At 41.5% G+C, this 19477-nt stretch overlaps 1 protein-coding gene across 5 annotated transcripts in view; it reads left to right on the top strand.

Annotated features, from left to right (window-relative positions):
* The window catches only part of DENND1A (DENN domain containing 1A), a 785792-nt gene that overhangs the window by 391352 nt on the left and 374963 nt on the right, over window positions 1-19477 (top strand). For all 5 annotated transcript variants that reach the window (XR_005774032.1, XM_040406251.1, XM_040406253.1 and 2 more), the window contains exon 11: window positions 1310-1355. Coding sequence is in view for 4 of the 5 variants with exons in the window: in XM_040406251.1 (XP_040262185.1) it covers window positions 1310-1355 (46 nt within the window). In the remaining variant the exon portion in view is untranslated. The remainder of the gene's footprint in view (window positions 1-1309; window positions 1356-19477) is intronic.

Genomic DNA, 19477 nt, shown 5'->3' on the forward strand with positions numbered 1-19477 from the left:
GATCACCATGCATGTTACAGATACAGTATGTAAACAGCAACCCCATGTAAAACCACAGATAGGACCTGGAGCATCACAATATATTGGCTTTCTGCTGTGGCCTAAGGTGGGGTTCCCAAATGAGAGAGCCCCCAGCACAGTAAGGGATATGCTATAAATGAGACCTCGGTGAGGGTCCTATAGGTCAGATTGTTCATAATGTTAAGGCATATCCTAGTGATAGATATCATAACAGTACCGAATAGAAATACCCCTTTAAGGCAGGTTTACACTCACAAACACTTGCAGTCCCATAGAAATGAGTGAAGCACTGGTCACACGTGTGCACTAGCACTTAAGTCACGCAGAGAATTTGGGGCCCCCCCATTCTGGTAATCATCAGGGGGCCAACAGTTGGATCATACATTTGTCGCTTATCATGTGGCTAGGCGATAAATGTGGCTCCTGGGCACGGCATTTGCAAAAAAAAGATCAGCCTCTAGGTGTAACAGCAACGCCCCCGTTGCTCCTAGAGGCTCATTTGCATATATAAAAAAAAAAATCTCAGCTATGCAGGCACATAGGAACATGGAACCAACACAGATGCCTTCAGCTGCCAAGCGCACATTTAGAAGGTCAGCCAGCTTCATAGGTAGAAATCTGCTGACAGATGCCCTCTAAGAGATGAAGTTGGGTTACAAGATACAGAAACAGCGGATCTTGCTGTACTGTGCTGTTTCTGTAGCCCTGTTCATTTGTGTAGAAGAGGAGGAAACAAGGGCCAGCGGGATGGGGTGAGGGGACACCTCTTCTAGAGACAGGTGTGGGTCCCAGAGGTTGGGCTGGCCTCTATTAGACATTTAGGGGGAGATTTATCAAACTAGTGTAAAGTGGAACTGGCTTAGTTGCCCCATAGCAACCAATCAGATTCCACCTTTCATTTTCCAAAGGAGCTGTGAGTAATGAAAGGTGGAATCTGATTGGTTGCTATGGGCAGCTAAGCCAGTTCTACTTAACACCAGTTTGATAAATCCCGCCAACCCCCCCTTCAGGCATATGTTGCCCCATGAATGTCTGAGATGAGAGTACCCCTATAATTTTACCATGATCAGAAACACAAAATAAATTGATTTCTAAAGCAGTACATATCTGTTATTTTGTAGTATTTAATGGCAACCAAGGTCCTACATTAGCTTCTCATTGCAGAATTGAATTTCTTTTGATAGTAGGATAAAAATGTAGTCTTATGTTACATCTAACCATGGATTCTAACAGTACGGACCTGTGTATTTAGTGCTGAATATTGATTCCTTGTTTCTCTCTTTTCCAGTGCTCCAATGCCCTACCTCATAGGAATACACTCAAGCCTAATGGAAGTAAGTAATTTCTCTGATGATTACAGGGTAAAGTGTCCTTTCAGGTTATCTGTCACTGGGTACCATTTACTTTGAAAATTCTAGTTGCAATTTGCGCACATCAGTCTGAGGGTGCCGTATTGCCTCACTGTGCAAAAACGGCATTAGGACTTAGAGAAGTGAATGAACTGAGACGTGTAGGCGGTTTTCTGTCTGATTTCTGAGTCAAAAAAGGTATGATCCATTGGGCTCCGTATGTATGAAGGTAATCTAGAAGAGCTAGAAGAGAATATCTCTGTCCATCAGCGCTGCACTAAAGGGACCGTACAGGCTCCTTGAGCAGGATCTGCCATATGCATTAGCCTTCTATACTGTGGAGCCAAGGGCACGAGCCTCCATAGTATGTAGAGTACAGACCAAAAGTTTGGACACACCTTCTCATTCAAAGAGTTTTCTTTATTTTCATGACTATGAAAATTGTAGATTCACACTGAAGGCATCAAAACTATGAATTAACACATGTGGAATTATATACATAACAAACAAGTGTGAAACAAATGAAAATATGTCATATTCTAGGTTCTTCAAAGTAGCCACCTTTTGCTTTGATTACTGCTTTGCACACTCTTGGCATTCTCTTGATGAGCTTCAAGAGGTAGTCCCCTGAAATGGTTTTCACTTCACAGGTGTGCCCTGTCAGGTTTAATAAGTGGGATTTCTTGCCTTATAAATGGGGTTGGGACCATCAATTGCGTTGAGGAGAAGTCAGGTGGATACACAGCTGATAGTCCTACTGATTAGACTGTTAGGATTTGTATTATGGGAAGAAAAAAGCAGCTAAGTAAAGAAAAACGAGTGGCCATCATTACTTTAAGAAATGAAGGTCAGTCAGTCAGCCGAAAAATTGGGAAAACTTTGAAAGTAAGGGCTATTTGACCATGAAGGAGAGTGATGGGGTGCTGCGCCAGATGACCTGCCTCCACAGTCACCGGACCTGAACCCAATCGAGATGGTTTGGGGTGAGCTGGACCGCAGAGTGAAGGCAAAAGGGCCAACAAGTGCTAAGCATCTCTGGGAACTCCTTCAAGACTGTTGGAAGACCATTTCAGGGGACTACCTCTTGAAGCTCATCAAGAGAATGCCAAGAGTGTGCAAAGCAGTAATCAAAGCAAAAGGTTGCTACTTTGAAGAACCTAGAATATGACATATTTTTAGTTGTTTCACATTTGTTTGTTATGTATATAATTCCACATGTGTTAATTCATAGTTTTGATGGCTTCATAGTCATGAAAATAAAGAAAACTCTTTGAATGAGAAGGTGTGTCCAACCCACCGCTCATATTGTTATGGGATATTCTACATAACAATAATAGCAAAATAATAGCAAAATAACCAAATAACCCCATTCCTCATAATTGATCTTATCTATTAGATGACCTTTTACATGCTACAATTTATGCTTACCCCCTCCCACCCCAGTAGTAGTCACATAATTCCCACCCCAACTGTATTCACTGTGCAATTTTTCCTTTCCAACAAGCATTCACAAGCCCCCATGTCCCCTTTACAGCTGGCACTACCCTCTTTTGTCCACTGCACAAAAAGCGGATCCCCATTTCTTCTTAGGCATTCTCCTGTCCAATAATAAAAACAGGGCCTTCGACCAGTAGTTCCAGCAGTGTCCTTCCCCCATATACTTACCAACAGGCTCCTGCTCTGCTCCCTTTCTTGTCCAGAATCCACCTACACGCAGCCACTTACCATTACTGTAAATAAATGGTCATCACACTTTTAACAAATTTAGTGGGATAGATTTATCTTTGAGGGCAAGGCGAGGGTGGGGCCATCGGATCCACCATATTTATCTTCATCTGTGCCTGTTTTCCAGTGGAAATAAAGACAAATCTTCAACAGCTCTGAGCTGCCGTAGATTTCATTCTGGCGTATGGAAAGCCGGATTATGGATCTGGCCTGCACCTTGTCATAAATTAGTCACAATCTCAGGCTCTGATAAATCTCCGCCAATATGTCAATAGTACCAATGAATATATTTTTAATATCTTATTAGAGAAAAATGCCCCTCTCTCCACTTATAGGAGCGTGCTTTCTGTTTCCCTCCAAGCTATGTGCAGATTTCATTGCGGCATGCAAATTAAATTTGTCAGTCCACTGCGTTTACACAATGTGTGGCCATGCCATTAGCAGAATCTCCTGTTTTCCTATGTGCAGTGTATGGGAGATATCAGAGCAGCTACTGCCAACAGGGAAAACTGAAAAGGAGAGCAGAAGCCAGGAAATCTGGTGATCATATAACGGCCAGCTAAAGTGGTAGCCCGCATGTGCACACACATATGAACACTTATTCGGAAAAGTCACCTAAAATTTTCAGTACGCTTTAAGCTTCCTTCTTCAACATCGATCTCTATTAACATAGATCAATGGAGGAGGAGTACACAGCATTGCCAGCCGCTCTCTGTGCCACACATGGTCTCTGTCGCAAGAGACCAAATATGTTGACTATTAATCTATTGTGAATTTAATAAATGGCTCTATTGTGCTGTGCATATGGCACTGGATGTAGCCACCTTGCTGCTGAGTGCACGGCCATGGCATGCGAGTTTAGTCCAGCCATGGTGCTAAATGGTGTTGGTGGTGAATATTCAAGCGGTTATATGTTCAGTCTGTTTTAGATCTCCATCTACATATTTAAAAAGGAGCAGTTCATGTAAGGACATCTTCTGTAATATTCATCTTTGATATTAAGTAAAATTCAGGACCAGATCTTCTGTTTTTTCCTTGGACATCTGTTAACATGTTGCTTTTATCTGCATTCCCTTCTCCTGCCTTGTTGTCAAAAATGACAAAATCAAGTCATTGAGACAGAACTAGACAAACGTACAAATTGCCCATTTATTTTGATGTCTATATGGGAGCTGCGGAGTTCTTGGAAGGTTGCGCCTGGCCTTAAATTTTTGAGTATCTTAAACCTACATTATAGCGCCTTTTCAATGCAATTTGCTGAACAGATGAGGGAATAAAGCATAAAGCTGTAGCAGGCTGTACGAGGAGAAGTCATTATTTTATTTTTATAGGGCTAGGCATACTGAAACTGACACAATTGATTAGCGCGGAGAAAGTATTGTACGATTCCTTTATAAGTTGGGAGCTAATCCGTCAGCAGCACATCAGCTCTGTCACTAAGGCCAGATTATATTACTCGTTCTGCGTCTCTGGGAATTTCATGAAAAGCCTTGAGCGCACTCTGCTTGTTCTCTGTCAGATATTAGGGCCAAGACGTGGCTCCGTTTACGTGCACTGCAGAAGCATGGCTTGATTATTTCCTCTGTTTGATCACAGTAGGGTGCCGCAGCATTCATCCCACAAAAAGCTGTCTGCTATTTATGAGTTAATCAAGGCCAATGAAATTTCTGCACAGATAGAAATTATTAGGCTCATTATGAGGATCTTGCACTCTCCGGTCTCTCTTTTCCCTACTATTCTCAAAGCACGACGGGAAAACAATTGGCAGGTGATGATGCTTGAACACCATCCGTGGTGTCAGTTCTCACCTTTAGAAAAGCGACATGAAGGACAAAGATGGCTGCTCTCACTCCCTGGGATATAGCACATATTATTTGGAGCACATTTGCTATTTTCCGATGTCACTGCAGGCTATGAATAGATGGCAAGCACTTAGTGCGCATTAAGAATGCTTTTTAGATGTAAGTAATGCTTCCTTTAAAGCCCTGACAATGAAGAGTTTTGGGGTCCTTTATTTGAATATTTAGAAGGCAAAATGCACATTTATATATCAAAAGAAGACTATGCACCTGCTATGGGGTCCATGGAGAGATGGTGCCCAACCCAGGACATTGTCAGGTCAGTGGGAATTCCGCCCAAGAATCATGTGAAGGGAATCTGTCAGCAGTTTTATGCTGACAGTATAAACTGGTGACAGAGACCCAGATGGAAACGCGGCGTCACTTATGGTATCTGAACGCAGGAGTCCTGATATTCCTGAGCTGTGGCTGGATGATTATAGCGAGTACACTGCCACAGGAGATGGGGAGAGCCGAGAGCTCACGAATACTTGTTTGTTATATTGAGCGAACTCTAGTGCTCACAAAAAAAAAAAAAAAAAACATCCATTAAAATGGGTTCATCTGGCCACCTGCACAGATTGCACAGTGCAATACAGTACCAGGAAAGGAAAGGAGATTGGCCAAATCTCATGTGCATATATTTTCCATGCAGAAATCGGCTGTGTAAAAATCTGCAGCATTTTTTTGTTTTTGTTTTGATTTTTTTTGCCCACCGATAGGATTGCACCAATAATTTCAGTGTAGTATTGTCAATCAGCACCAGAATTGGTCTAGGTTTTCAGGTGAGCCCCGATGAAACCACCCTGGTTGGTGATATGCATGGGTCATGCTTTGACCCCTACAGTATTTTGCTGATAAGAAAAAGACTTCCAGATTGAATACTCTTTTTTTTTTTGGGGGGGGGGGGAGTGTGTCTTATGAGGTAAAAAAACTAAATTATTTTGTGTTTTTGATTGTAAGGGGAAATGTGCCAGGATTTTACTATTGATGGCCTATTCTTAGAACAAGCAATGGTCTGATACTGCACATCCTTCCAATCAGCTGGTCTGCAGTAGCTCCTGTGAAAGAACTGCACAGTTTTGTCCACTGTGTAGTGGACAGAGATGATTACTGCAGTGCTGCGCCCATCAAAGTGAATGACAATGGTCGATGGGGGTTTGGGGTGTCAAACCCGCACTGATCAGTTATTGATGGCCTATTATGAGGATATGCCATCAATGGTAAAAACAGGAAAATCTCCTTTAACCGTCAAGGGTCTCCTTTACATATATATACATTTTTTTTTTTTCTATTATTAATAATGTATAACTTAGTGGCATTAATTTTAGTGGAGAGCTCCCCCCCCTTTTTTTTTTTTTTGGGGGGGGGGGTGGGGGGGGCTACAACTTTAGCCCATAATTAATGTAATAAATGGAAATCATATAGTAAATGGCAACCTCCAGATCCAGAGATCTCCCCATTCATTGCTCTGGTAGATTTATATCAAGCGGACAGCTCAAGGGGAGTGTCTTTTCTGCTGCAGCTCAGGGGGCGTGTCTCAGCTCTCCCTATCACATCTCAGGAGGCAGTTGAAGGATGTAACTGAGCATGTGCGGCCTTCTCAGTGAGCAGGTCAAATAAATAAGAAAAAAAAACTGCAGGTAGCGCAATACAGGTACATTTTATTGAATAACTCAGAGGCTATGCTAGATTTTTTATTACATGCAATTACAAAAGTATTCAGATCCAGGTGCTGGTTTGAAAACTGTAGACTCTTATTCATGGGACATGCCTTTAACCACCTGCCATCTGGGCCATTTGCCCCCTTCTTGACCAGGCCAAATTTAGCAAAACTGACATATCTCACTTTATGTGGTAATAACTTTGGAACGCCTTTATTTATCCAAGTCATTCAGAGATTGTTTTCTCGTGACACATTGTACTTCATGATAGTCATAAATTTGAGTCAAAATATTTCACCTTTATTTATGAAAAAATCCCAAATTTACCCAAAAATTTGAAAAATTCGCAATTTTCTAAATTTCAATTTCTCTGCTTTTAAAACAGAAAGTGATACCTCATAAAATATTTATTACTTAACATTCCCCATATATCTACTTTATGTTGGCATCATTTTGGAAATGTAATTTTATTTTTTTAGGACGTTAGAAGGCTTAGAAGTTTAGAAGCAATTCTTCAAATTTTTAAGAAAATTGCCAAAACCCACTTTTTAAGGACCAGTTCAGGTCTGAAGTCACTTTGTGGGGCCTACATAGTGGATACCCCCATAAATGACCCCATTGTAGAAACTACACCCCTCAAGGTATTCAAAACCGATTTTACAAACTTTGTTAACCCTTTAGGCGTTCCACAAGAATTAAAGGAAAATGGAGATCAAATTTTTAAATTTCACTTTTTTGGCAGATTTTGCATTTTAATCAATTTTTTTCTTTAACACATCGATGGTTAACAGCCAAACAAAACTCAATATTTATTACCCAGATTCTGCGGTTTACAGAAACACCCCACATGTGGTCGTAAACTGCTGTATGGGCACACGGCAGGGCGCAGAAGAAAAGGAACTCCACATGGTTTTTAGATGCCATGTCCCATTTGAAGCCCCCTGATGCACCCTTACAGTAGAAACTCCCAAGAAGTGACCCCATTTTGGAAACTAGGGGATAAGGTGCCAGTTTTATTAGTACTATTTTTGGGTACATAGGATTTTTTGATCATTAATTATAACACTTTATGGGGCAAGGTGACCAAAAAATTGGTTGTTTTAGCACAGTTTCTATTTATTTATTTTTACAGCGTTCACCTGAGGGGTTAGGTCATGTGACAGTTTTATAGAGCAGATCGTTACGGACGTGGCGATATCTAATATGTATACTTTTTCTCATTTATTAAAGTTTTACACAATAATAGCATTTTTGAAACAAAAAAATTATGTTTTAATGTGTCTATGTTCTGAGAGCTATAGTTTTTTTATTTTTTGAGAGATTTTCTTATGTAGGGGCTCATTTTTTGCGGGATGAGGTGACTGTTTTATTAGTACTATTTTGTGGGACATACGCGTTTTTGATCACTTGGTGTTGCACCTTTTGTGATGCAAGGTGGCAAAAATTGCTTGTTTTGACACTTTTGTTTTTGTTTTTTTACGGTGTTCATCTGAGGGGTTAGCTCATGTGATATTTTTATAGAGCTGGTTTTTACGGACGCGACAATACCTAATATGTATACTTTTTTTTATTTGTTTCACTTTAACACAATAATAGCATTTTTGAAACCCAAAAAATGATGTTTTAGTGTCTCCATGTTCTAAGAGCTATAGTTTTTTTTATTTTTTGAGAGATTTTCTTATGTAGGGGCTCATTTTTTGCGGGATGAGGTGACGGTTTTATTGGTACCATTTTGTGGGACATACGCATTTTTGATCACTTGGTGTTGCACCTTTTGTGATGCAAGGTGACAAAAATTGCTTGTTTTGACACAGTTTTTAAAAAAAAATTTTTACGGTGTTCACCCGAGGGGTTAGGTCATGTGATATTTTTATAGAGCTGGTTTTTACGGACGCGGCAATACCAAATATGTCTATTTTATTTAATTTTTTCTATTTTTTAACATTTTTTTTTTCATTCCTTACTTTTTTTTTTTACATGTGAAACTTTTTTTTATTTTTTTATTTTCAACCTTTTATTTATATATTTTTTATTTTACTCTTTTCGTCCCCCATAAGGTCATACAAGACCTCTGGGGGACATTTACTTCACTTTTTCTTTTTTTTTTCACTGTTGATTTCTCCTGTAACTGGGGCTGACATGTAGCCCCAGTTACAGAAGAAATGCACCCCTAGAGAGGCTGTACAGCAGAATACTGCGCTGTACAGCCTCAGAGCAGGGCTGATCGAGGTCTCTGAGAGACCTTACACAGCCCCTGCACTCTCCGGTCACGGCGGTCATAGCGCTTCCTGCTCTGCATACACAGCGCTCGGTGAGCGCTGTGTACGCAGCGATCCAGAAGGCAGGGACACCTGGGCACTGTCCCTGCCTTGTCTTAGGGTTGCCCTGCTGTCACTGACAGCGGGCAACCCGATCAGCAGCTGCACGATTAGCGTGCAGCTGCTATTTCTGAAAGGGCGTTTTAAAACGTGCTTTCAGAAATAGAGGTCCACCCATAGGACGTTTATATCCTATGGGCGGACGGAAAGTGGTTAATTTGCTTACTGAGTGCTGTTTTTCTCTGTAGTGAATTCCTTGCTGGCATGGGCGCCAAGTTTGATATGTAGCAGTGTCTACTGATATATTTGGTTCTCATCCTGATTATCTCAATGCCTTATTTGTGATTCCCAGTTCCATAGCAGTAGTTCAACTACATTTTAAAGGGGTTGGCCACCATATATTATTTGCTGCACATGTGCTGGGAACATTCAGTACAGACCAAAAGTTTGGACACACCTTCTCATTCAAAGAATTCTCTTTATTTTCATGACTATGAAGGCATCAAAACTATGAATTAACACATGTGGAATTATATACATAACAAACAAGTGTGAAACAACTGAAAATATGTCATATTCTAGGTTCTTCAAAGTAGCCACCTTTTGCTTTGATTACTGCTTTGCACACTCTTGGCATTCTCTTGATGAGCTTCAAGAGGTAGTCCCCTGAAATGGTCTTCCAACAGTCTTGAAGGAGTTCCCAGAGATGCTTAGCACTTGTTGGCTCTTTTGCCTTCACTCTGCGGTCCAGCTGACCCCAAACCATCTCGATTGGGTTCAGGTCCGGTGACTGTGGAGGCCGGGTCATCTGGCGCAGCCCCCTATCACTCTCCTTCATGGTCAAATAGCCCTTACTTTCAAAGTTTTCCCAATTTTTCGGCTGACTAACTGACCTTCATTTCTTAAAGTAATGATGGCCACTGGTTTTTCTTTACTTAGCTGCTTTTTTCTTGCCATAATGCAAATTCTAACAGTCTATTCAGAAGGACTATCAGCTGTGTATCCACCTGACTTCTCCTCAACGCCACTGATGGTCCCAACCCCATTTATAAGGCAAGAAATCCCACTTATTAAACCTGACAGGGCACACCTGTGAAGTGAAAACCATTTCAGGGGACTACCTCTTGAAGCTCATCAAGAGAACGCCAAGACTGTGCAAAGCAGTAATCAAAGCAAAAGGTGGCTACTTTGAAGAACCTAGAATATGACATATTTTCAGTTGTTTCACACTTGTTTGTTTCTGTATATAATTCCACATGTGTTAATTCATAGTTTTGATGCCTTCAGTGTGAATCTACAATTTTCATAGTCATGAAAATAAAGAAAACTCTTTGAATGAAAAGGTGTGTCCAAACGTTTGGTCTGTACTGTATATCTAGGAAAATGTATCTATATAAAGCCACCTTCTGTTTTTTATTTTATTTTTATTTTTTTTCATTATTTCCCGGTCCACGTGACTGAGGTGGTCGCACATGCTTAGTTTAAATCTTTAACTGCCACCAGCAGAGAACCTAGCAGGGCAACTGGAGCAATGAATGGGGAGATCTCTGGATCCGTGTGTTGTACAGGGCTGGTTCTAGTTTTGTTAGAAAGGGATTGTCATGCGCTACCTGAGGTCTGATTTTTATTTTTGTTTTCATTTACATCAAACATAGCATAACCCCTTTTTATTGATGCCAAGTTCCTGCAAATAGTTTACACACTGACAGCAGAATTGGCTTTCCGTAAATCCTGGCTACATGGTGATATCTAGGTACAGGGAAGCCGTGATCCAAGGGTCCTAAAATCTTCATATAGTTCACTAAAGGTACAGAAACCCCCATTAAACAACCCGACAAAGTCCAGTTGGCGGGCCTAATATAAACATAACTGTATTCATAATGTGGTGTTCTTGGTTAATTGACCAATACGAATGATATTGAATTTGGCAGAGAAGTACATGGAAGATTACTTATTATTACTTATTATTACTTATTATTTTTTGGGTTTTGCAACCTAGGACTAAAGAGCCTAACAGTTTTTTTACCATCTTCTGGACCTGTTCCATTACCCTTGGGGCAATTCCTCACCTCATTATCTGCTCCTTTGGAGTGTGGACATTCATGCACAGGTTCTCACCACCAGTGACGAAGGCTGTGGTGCCAACTATACCTCTCCAAGTGCCCCATAGTGGCATTTTCATCCTTTAGCTTATTGACTGATGTTATTCTGCATCAGAGAATCACACCAGATATTTTTTTAACCTAGACTATTTTTTTTTTTTTTATTAATTTTTTTACAAATCTGTAAAAAGACCATGGACTGTGGTAAAGTAATATTGTCAGAAGAACCTTGCACACAGATTTGAGGTTCTCTGGGAACTGTATTTAAATATGCAATTCTAGAAAAAGACAAGGGACTTTATACTAAATGCCACTTATGATGTTGCCCTTTATTAACCCCCCCCCCCCCCCCAATGGTTTTTAACTGGATGACTCACATAATCACAATCCTAAAAATTGCTTTTAGCTCTTATCATAGCAGCAATACACATGCTCGCTTTCATAATAACATTAAGCGCTAAAATATTCACTTATCTTAACTGCAGGTAGTTTGTCTTCTAAGAAACGGATTTTTAGGAGTTGGATCCTATAGTTTTATAACCTGACATTCCTCTCAGGGTTATTGTTTGTGTATGAGTCAAGAAGAAGAAAGCCGAATGTTCTCTGGGTGGCATTAATAGATAGAGCTCTGTACTTCAAAAAGCATCCAATTTAGCTCCCAGATAAGTTCGCTTTCTCCATTATGGAATGAAAAAATCTCAATGGGCTATTTGATCTGCTATTTACTGGTAAGTAAAGTCTAATTTGCAGACTTATCTGTGTAGAAAGGGAAGCCGTAGACTGACAATTACATTAGTCTACCTGAGAGTAGCTCCTGAGTCATACTAAAAGTATTGTGCCTATGTCCCCTGAAAGGCAATATTTACTATGAGCTCCGGTAATCAGTATGAGGTCACTGTAGTTAATAGCAGGAGGCAAAAATAACCGCTTTCTATTTAAAGGGGTTCTCCAGGATTTTGATATTGATGGCCTATCCTCAAGATAACTCATCAATATGTGATCAGTGGGGGTCTGAATCCCGGCACCCTTTCCGATCAGCTGTATAATGAGACCACGGCACTCCTTGAGCACTACAGCATCTTCCCACATTCATTGGTCACATGACCTAGGCACAGCTCAGTCCCCTGCAAGTGAATGGGGCTGGGCTGCAGGACCAAGCACAGCTGCTATCCAGTGGACAGCTCTATGCTGCAGGAGATGGACTCATAAACTCACTATTGAGCCTATGTCCTGCAGCGAGAAAAAAAAATTGCCATTGTGGCCACGCTTCTGCAGTGTGTTCTCCTGCTCTTCCAGTCTCTGGTGGTCAGGAGCACACCTCTTCACACATGCACAGTAGATACTGCCCAGCCACCTCTCTGCATCTTAATGGAAATAAATAGAACAACTGCTGAGCATGCCAAGCGACCCAGGAGCTGTTCAATACTGTGAGACTGGAGTGTGAGTAAAGGTCCTCCTCTGCCGATACATCTAAAGGCTTATGCACACGACAGTATGTATTTTGCAGTCCACAAAACACGGACCCTCAAAAAATACTGATGATGTCCTTGTGACATCTGTATTGCGTCCTTTTTTGTTTTGCGTATCCATTGTGACAGTGCCTATCCTTGTCCACAAAACGGACAAGAATAGGACGTATTCTATATTTTTTGAAGAACGGACTTGCAGACATACGGAAACAGAATGCATTTCCGTTTTTTTGCAGACTCATTGAAGCAAATTACTGCACGCAGGCTGCAATAAAAATGGTACAGACATGGACAAAAATATGTTCACACTTAAAGGGGTTCTGCAGTTTGTTTAAACTGATGATCTATCCTCTGGATAGATCATCAGCATCTGATTGGCAGGGGTCTGACACCCGAGACCCCCGCCCATCAGCTGTTTGAGAAGGCAGCGGCTAAACTCTGTTCACTTGAATGTAGCTTAGCCCCGCCCAGGCCAGTGATACTAGTCGTGACGTCACTGGGCCAGCGGTAAACAGTGAGAAGACTGCAGCGCTGCTGGAGCGCCGCTGCCTTCTCAAACAGCTGATCGGCGGGGGTCCCGGGTGTCAGACCCCCACCGATCAGATGCTGATAATCTATTCAGATGATAGATCATCAGTTTAAACAAACTGCAGAACCCCTTTAAGTTATTTAGTCAGTTATTGGGAGCCAAAACCAGGTGCGGGTCAAAAACTCATAAAAGGTGCACACTTTGCATTACACCTGATCCCCGACTAGACTTCACTACTGGTTTTTGCTCACAATTAGGGCTCATTCAGATGGCTATAATGTTTTGCGGTCAGCAAATTGTGGATCAGCAAAACACGGACACCGGCAGTGTGCTTTCCCCATTTTGCAGACTGCACATGGCCAGCCCTATAATAGAAATGACTATTCTTGTCCTCGATTGCGGGGCCGCAGAACGGAACTATGGACACCTGGTGTGCTGTCCACATCTTTTGTGGCCTCATTGAATTTAATGGGTCCGCACCCGTTCCGCAATGATTTACCCATTCATACGGTCATCTGAATGAGCCTTAAATGATGTAAATAATTGAAGTGTAAACTTTTAGCTGCATTGGGAGCACGCTCCTACAGGCAAGCAGCGTGATGATGTCATCAGAGTGCTGCTTGACTGTACTAGCAATCAGTTTGTATTGTACTGCCCCTAGAAATAGGAGAGCTGCAGTGGTAGAAAGGGGAGATGGGATAACCCCTTTAACACCAGGTTACTGACAGCAGATGATAGGGACAGCTCGACTCCTCTCCCCCTGCTCTGAACAGGGCTTCTGTACTTCAAAAAGCATGCTCACACAGTCTCCTATAGACAACATTGAGTTTTTTCTGATTACATTTTTCTATGTTCTTGAAGGAGTGGCACCTTCAAGTGTGAATGTGCCCCTATTATCTGGGGAGCACCATTTTTCAGTACACTTTTTCCCCGCCTATCCCACAGGTGACCCTGATTAGGTGGTACATATAGCTTTAGTTTGCTCCTCCTCTCATTGGTTGCTTGATGCACATAGAGGGGACTAGGAGCAGCGCTCTATATGTGCAGGGTCTGCTCTCCTGAATGTAGATGTCCAACGGCATAGGTAGGTTTTAGAGTAGGACCTGCCTGACTGAAACCACCTTGGCACTGGTAGGCAGGCACGGATGTGTTTTTATCAAAATATATTGGCTGAGAGTCTTGGATTTTATTATATCAGAGTGAGGACTTAGTCCATATATAATATTTGCATCTATTGTTCAAGGGCATTATTTTCCATGATTTTTTCTTTTAATTTTCCTATGCCAAGATGCATGCTGTAAAACAGATCTCTGGAACGTCACTGCTCAGAGCAGCCGCTCAGACAAGGTGGCTGCTCTACACCCATGTACAGATGGGTGTGACACAACAATTGGCTGGTACAAGATGCTAGATTTTATCACGTGGCTCAAGTCATTGTGTAGAGATTTTGTAACAGGTCCAGAACATATGCTGGTTGCAATAAATCTTGATAAAACTCACAGTTCCATTGATTAATAAGATCCCCTAAAGTGAAAATAAGGAACTCTGTTGAACAACTAAAGGCCCCCATACACATTAGATTGCTGGGTTCATCCAAGAATGCTCTAATGTGTGTGAGGAGATCCTGACAGATGATTTCCAGGAATAGAAGCACTGGGCTTGTTGAGTTTCTGCACCCTATTCTTTTGTTCTCCTCGGAGATAATCCACTGCTGGAGGTTTCTGGCTGTGACTTTCTTCTCTCTCCCAATTAAAAACGCATGCATGCTTGGCTGGGCGTACACGGGAATTTACGGTATTAACTCTCTTGCACTAAACTTCCACTAGTGGCAGCTGCATGGAAATGCAGTGCTTTCATGTTGGGAAGAGAGTTCAGCGCCATTCCCTCCTCCCCTGGCCCCATAACAGTTGATTAATCTGCCTACATAGAAGGTACACCACTGTTTCTTGGCCGTGGCAAGTATGTCTATGAAGTTTTTGGGAATGCTGGCTTCCGGACGTGTGGCCTATAGATATTGAAGATCTATAGGACACGTTAAAGGGCTTGTCCATCCTTTTACAAATGATGGCCTATCCATCGTATAGGCCATCTTCTAATCAGTGGGGATCTGACACCCGTCACCCCTGCTGATCAGCTGTTCTGCAGTAGCTATGGCTCCAGAACTACCACACAATATGTTATGCAGTGGACAGAGCTGATTACTGCAGTGTTGCTCCCATCAAAGTAATTTGGAGCAGTGTTGCAGTAACCATTTCTGTCCACCACATAATGGATGGAGCTGTGCAATTCTAGCCCCAGATCTACTGCAGAATAGCTGATTGGAGTTGGATCCTTGCTGATCAGATGACGATGGTCAGTTCTGAGGATAGGCCGTCACTTGTAAACTGAGATTGCTAATGATTTTAAACTTTCTTTAACCTTTTCCCTATATACCGTACGTCAGGGATCGAGACTTTAAAAACTGTGCCAACTCCAGAGTGTGTCCATTAGAACCTGCTCTATAAAAATAACACATGATCTAGCCAGGGGAACAACGTAAAAAGCCCCCCCCCAAAAAAATTTCCTGTACCAGAAAAGCCATTTTTTGCTTACCTTGCCTCACAAAAAGCGTAATATCAAGTGATCAAAAATCATATGTACCCCAAAATAGTAGCAACAAAACTGTCACCTTATCCTGTAGTTTCCAAAATGGGATCACTTTTTGGGGATTTTTTACTATAGGGGTGCATCAGGGGGTCTTCAAATGCGATATGGCAAAATATTCCCAGTGAAATCAACTCTCCAAAATCCATATGTTGCCCCTTCCCTTCTGCGCCCTGTCGTGTGCCCATACAACAGTTTATGACCACATGTGGGGTTTTTCTGTAAACTGCAGAATCAGGGTAAGGCCTCGTTCACATTCCTGTGTCAGTGTCACGTCTGTGAAAAAAAAGTGCACGTGTTTCATCCGTGAAGCTGTCCGTGAAGGATCCATGGTTGCTCCGTGTGTCTGTTTTTACCACCCATGTGGCATCTGTAATTCACTGATGTTGCTCAGCTGAAAATGAATTTCTAAAGAATCTATTAGTCTTCAGTGAAAAACTGACACAACACGACACAACTCGGAGGTGTGTTAGACTTCAATAGGCGTGCTTGGTCCGCATCACGGATCAAAGTAGTGCATGTCCCCGTGATTTTTTTACTGACTCAGTGAAAAACAGAAATGTGGACGAGGCCTAATATTGAGTTTTATTTGGCTGTTAACCCTTGCTGTGTTACAGGAAAAAATAGATTAAAATGAAAATCTGCCAATCTCTATTTTTCTTTAATTTGTTGTGGAACACCTAAAGGGTTAACAAAGTTTGTAAAACCAGTTTTAAATATCTAGTTTCTAAAATGGGGCCATTTATGGGTAGTTTCGATTATGTAAGCCCCACAAAGTGACTTCATAGCTGAACTGCTCATTAAAAAAGTGGGTTTTGGAAATTTTCTTTAAATTTTTAAGATTTGCTTCTAAAATGCTAAGCCTTCTGACGTCCTAAAAAATAAGAGTAGTATAATAAAGTAGATATATATGGGAAATGTTTTATGAGGTATCACTATCTACTTTAGAAGCAGAGAAATAAAAATTTAGAAAATTGTGTATTTAAAAAAAATTTCGGTTAATTTAGATAAAGGTGAATTGTATTGGCTCAAATTTTCCACTGTACAATGTGTCACTAAAAAACAGTCTCAGAATGGCTTGGATAAGTAAAAGTGTTCCAAAGTTTTTACCACATAAAGTGACACGTCCTATTTCCAAAAAACGGCCTGGTCCTTAAGGTGAAAAATGGCAGGGTCCTGAAGGGGATAAAATATGAAAATATTTATCCCACACGGTGAATGGTGTAACAGAAGTAAAAAGTTAAAATAGTCCGATTCACCAGTTTTTTCGTCACTTCACTCCCCCCAGAAATTGCATAAAAAGTGATTAAAATGTCATATACCTCAAAATGGTATAAATAAAAACTATAGATCGTCCCGCAAAAAAAATGATAGAGCAGCAGGCATAAATATAAAAATCTTATCGGGGTCAGAATATGGAGATAAACAGAAGAAAAAAAGTTCCAGTTTTTTTTTTTTTTCATTATTAAAACACAAGAAAAAGGAACATGAAACAGACTAAGGTGACATTTAGTCAGACATAATATCTTTACTGAAATAAATATAGCCTCTGAGGTGAATGTCTGCTATTGGTGATTATTGATATGGTGACTCAGTTGGGAGGGGGTGTGGGACGGGTCTTGGGGGGTTGTTTTAATGTCTTATGGAAAAATGAAAACTTGTAACACCAAATGTAACTGACTTGTAATCAAAAGCTTGTATTTTTATTATTGGTGGAACTAATAGAACAAATAAAAAAAAAATAAAAAAAAACACAAGAAAAACTATACAAATGTGGTATCGCTGTAATCGTAAAACAAAACCCATAAAACTGTGGTGGAATTGTGTATTTTTTCTCAATTCCACCCCATTTGGAACTTTTTTCCAGCTTTCCACTATATAATATGCAATATTAAATGCTTAGAAAGTACAACTTACCCTGTGACTGAAAAGAAATATACACTGCTCAAAAAAAATAAAGGGAACACTTAAACAACACAATGTAACTCCAAGTCAATCACACTTCTATGAAATCAAACTGTCCACTTAGGAAGCAACACTGAGTGACAATCAATTTCACATGCTGTTGTGCAAATGGGATAGACAACAGGTGGAAATTATAGGCAATTAGCAAGACACCCCCAATAAAGGAGTGGTTCTGCAGGTGGTGACCACAGACCACTTCTCAGTTCCTATGCTTCCTGGCTGATGTTTTGGTCACTTTTGAATGCTGGCGGTGCTTTCACTCTAGTGGTAGCATGAGACGGAGTCTACAACCCACACAAGTGGCTCAGGTAGTGCAGCTTATCCAGGATGGCACATCAATGCGAGCTGTGGCAAGAAGGTTTGCTGTGTCTGTCAGCGTAGTGTCCAGAGCATGGAGGCGCTACCAGGAGACAGGCCAGTACATCAGGAGACGTGGAGGAGGCCGTAGGAGGGCAACAACCCTGCAGCAGGACCGCTACCTCTGCCTTTGTGCAAGGAGGAACAGGAGGAGCACTGCCAGAGCCCTGCAAAATGACCTCCAGCAGGCCACAAATGTGCATGTGTCTGCTCAAACGGTCAGAAACAGACTCCATGAGGGTGATATGAGGGCCCGACGTCCACAAGTGGGGGTTGTGCTTACAGCCCAACACCGTGCAGGACGTTTGGCATTTGCCAGAGAACACCAAGATTGGCAAATTCGCCACTGGCGCCCTGTGCTCTTCACAGATAAAAGCAGGTTCACACTGAGCACATGTGACAGACGTGACAGAGTCTTGAGACACCGTGGAGAACGTTCTGCTGCCTGCAACATCCTCCAGCATGACCGGTTTGGCATTGGGCCAGTAATGCAGTAATGATGTGGGGTGGCATTTCTTTGGAGGGCTGCACAGCCCTCCATGTGCTCGCCAGAGGTAGCCTGACTGCCATTAGGTACCGAGATGAGATCCTCAGACCCCTTGTGAGACCATATGCTGGTGCGGTTGGCCCTAATGCAAGACAATGCTAGACCTCATGTGGCTGGAGTGTGTCAGCAGTTCCTGCAAGACGAAGGCATTGATGCTATGGACTGGCCCGCCCGTTCCCCAGACCTGAATCCAATTGAGCACATCTGGGACATCATGTCTCGCTCTATCCACCAACATCACGTTGCACCACAGACTGTCCAGGAGTTGGCAGATGCTTTAGTCCAGGTCTGGGAGGAGATCCCTCAGGAGACCATCCACCACCTCATCAGGAGCATGCACAGGCGTTGTAGGGAGGTCATACAGGCACGTGGAGGCCACACACACTACTGAGCCTCATTTTGACTTGTTTTAAGGACATTACATCAAAGTTGGATCAGCCTGTAGTGTGTTTTTCCACTTTTATTTTGAGTGTGACTCCAAATCCAGACCTCCATGGGTTGAAAAATTTGATTTCCATTTTTTTATTTTTGTGTGATTTTGTTGTCAGCACATTCAACTATGTAAAGAAAAAAGTATTTCAGAAGAATATTTAATTAATTCAGATCTAGGATGTGTTATTTTTGTGTTCCCTTTATTTTTTTGAGCAGTGTATATATATATATATAGCTCTGGGAAGGGGCAGAGTGAAATATGAAAACAAGTGTAGTCAGTCTTGTCTTTGATTGTGTTCAGTTTTTCAGTTTTTTTCCGCGCGTACAATTAGTTTTGATGTTTTTTCACGCGCGTGGAAAACGCTGAACAATTACAAACAGCAACCATCATTGAAAAACGCATTGTATCCGGATGCAAAGCATTTTTCATGTGAAACACTGAATAATGAACATGCTGCGATTTTCACGTAACGCAGAAATGATGCGTGACAATCAACACTCATGTACACAGACCCATA

This window comes from Bufo bufo, chromosome 8 (assembly GCF_905171765.1).
Source record: "Bufo bufo chromosome 8, aBufBuf1.1, whole genome shotgun sequence".
Classification (NCBI taxonomy): domain Eukaryota; kingdom Metazoa; phylum Chordata; class Amphibia; order Anura; family Bufonidae; genus Bufo; species Bufo bufo.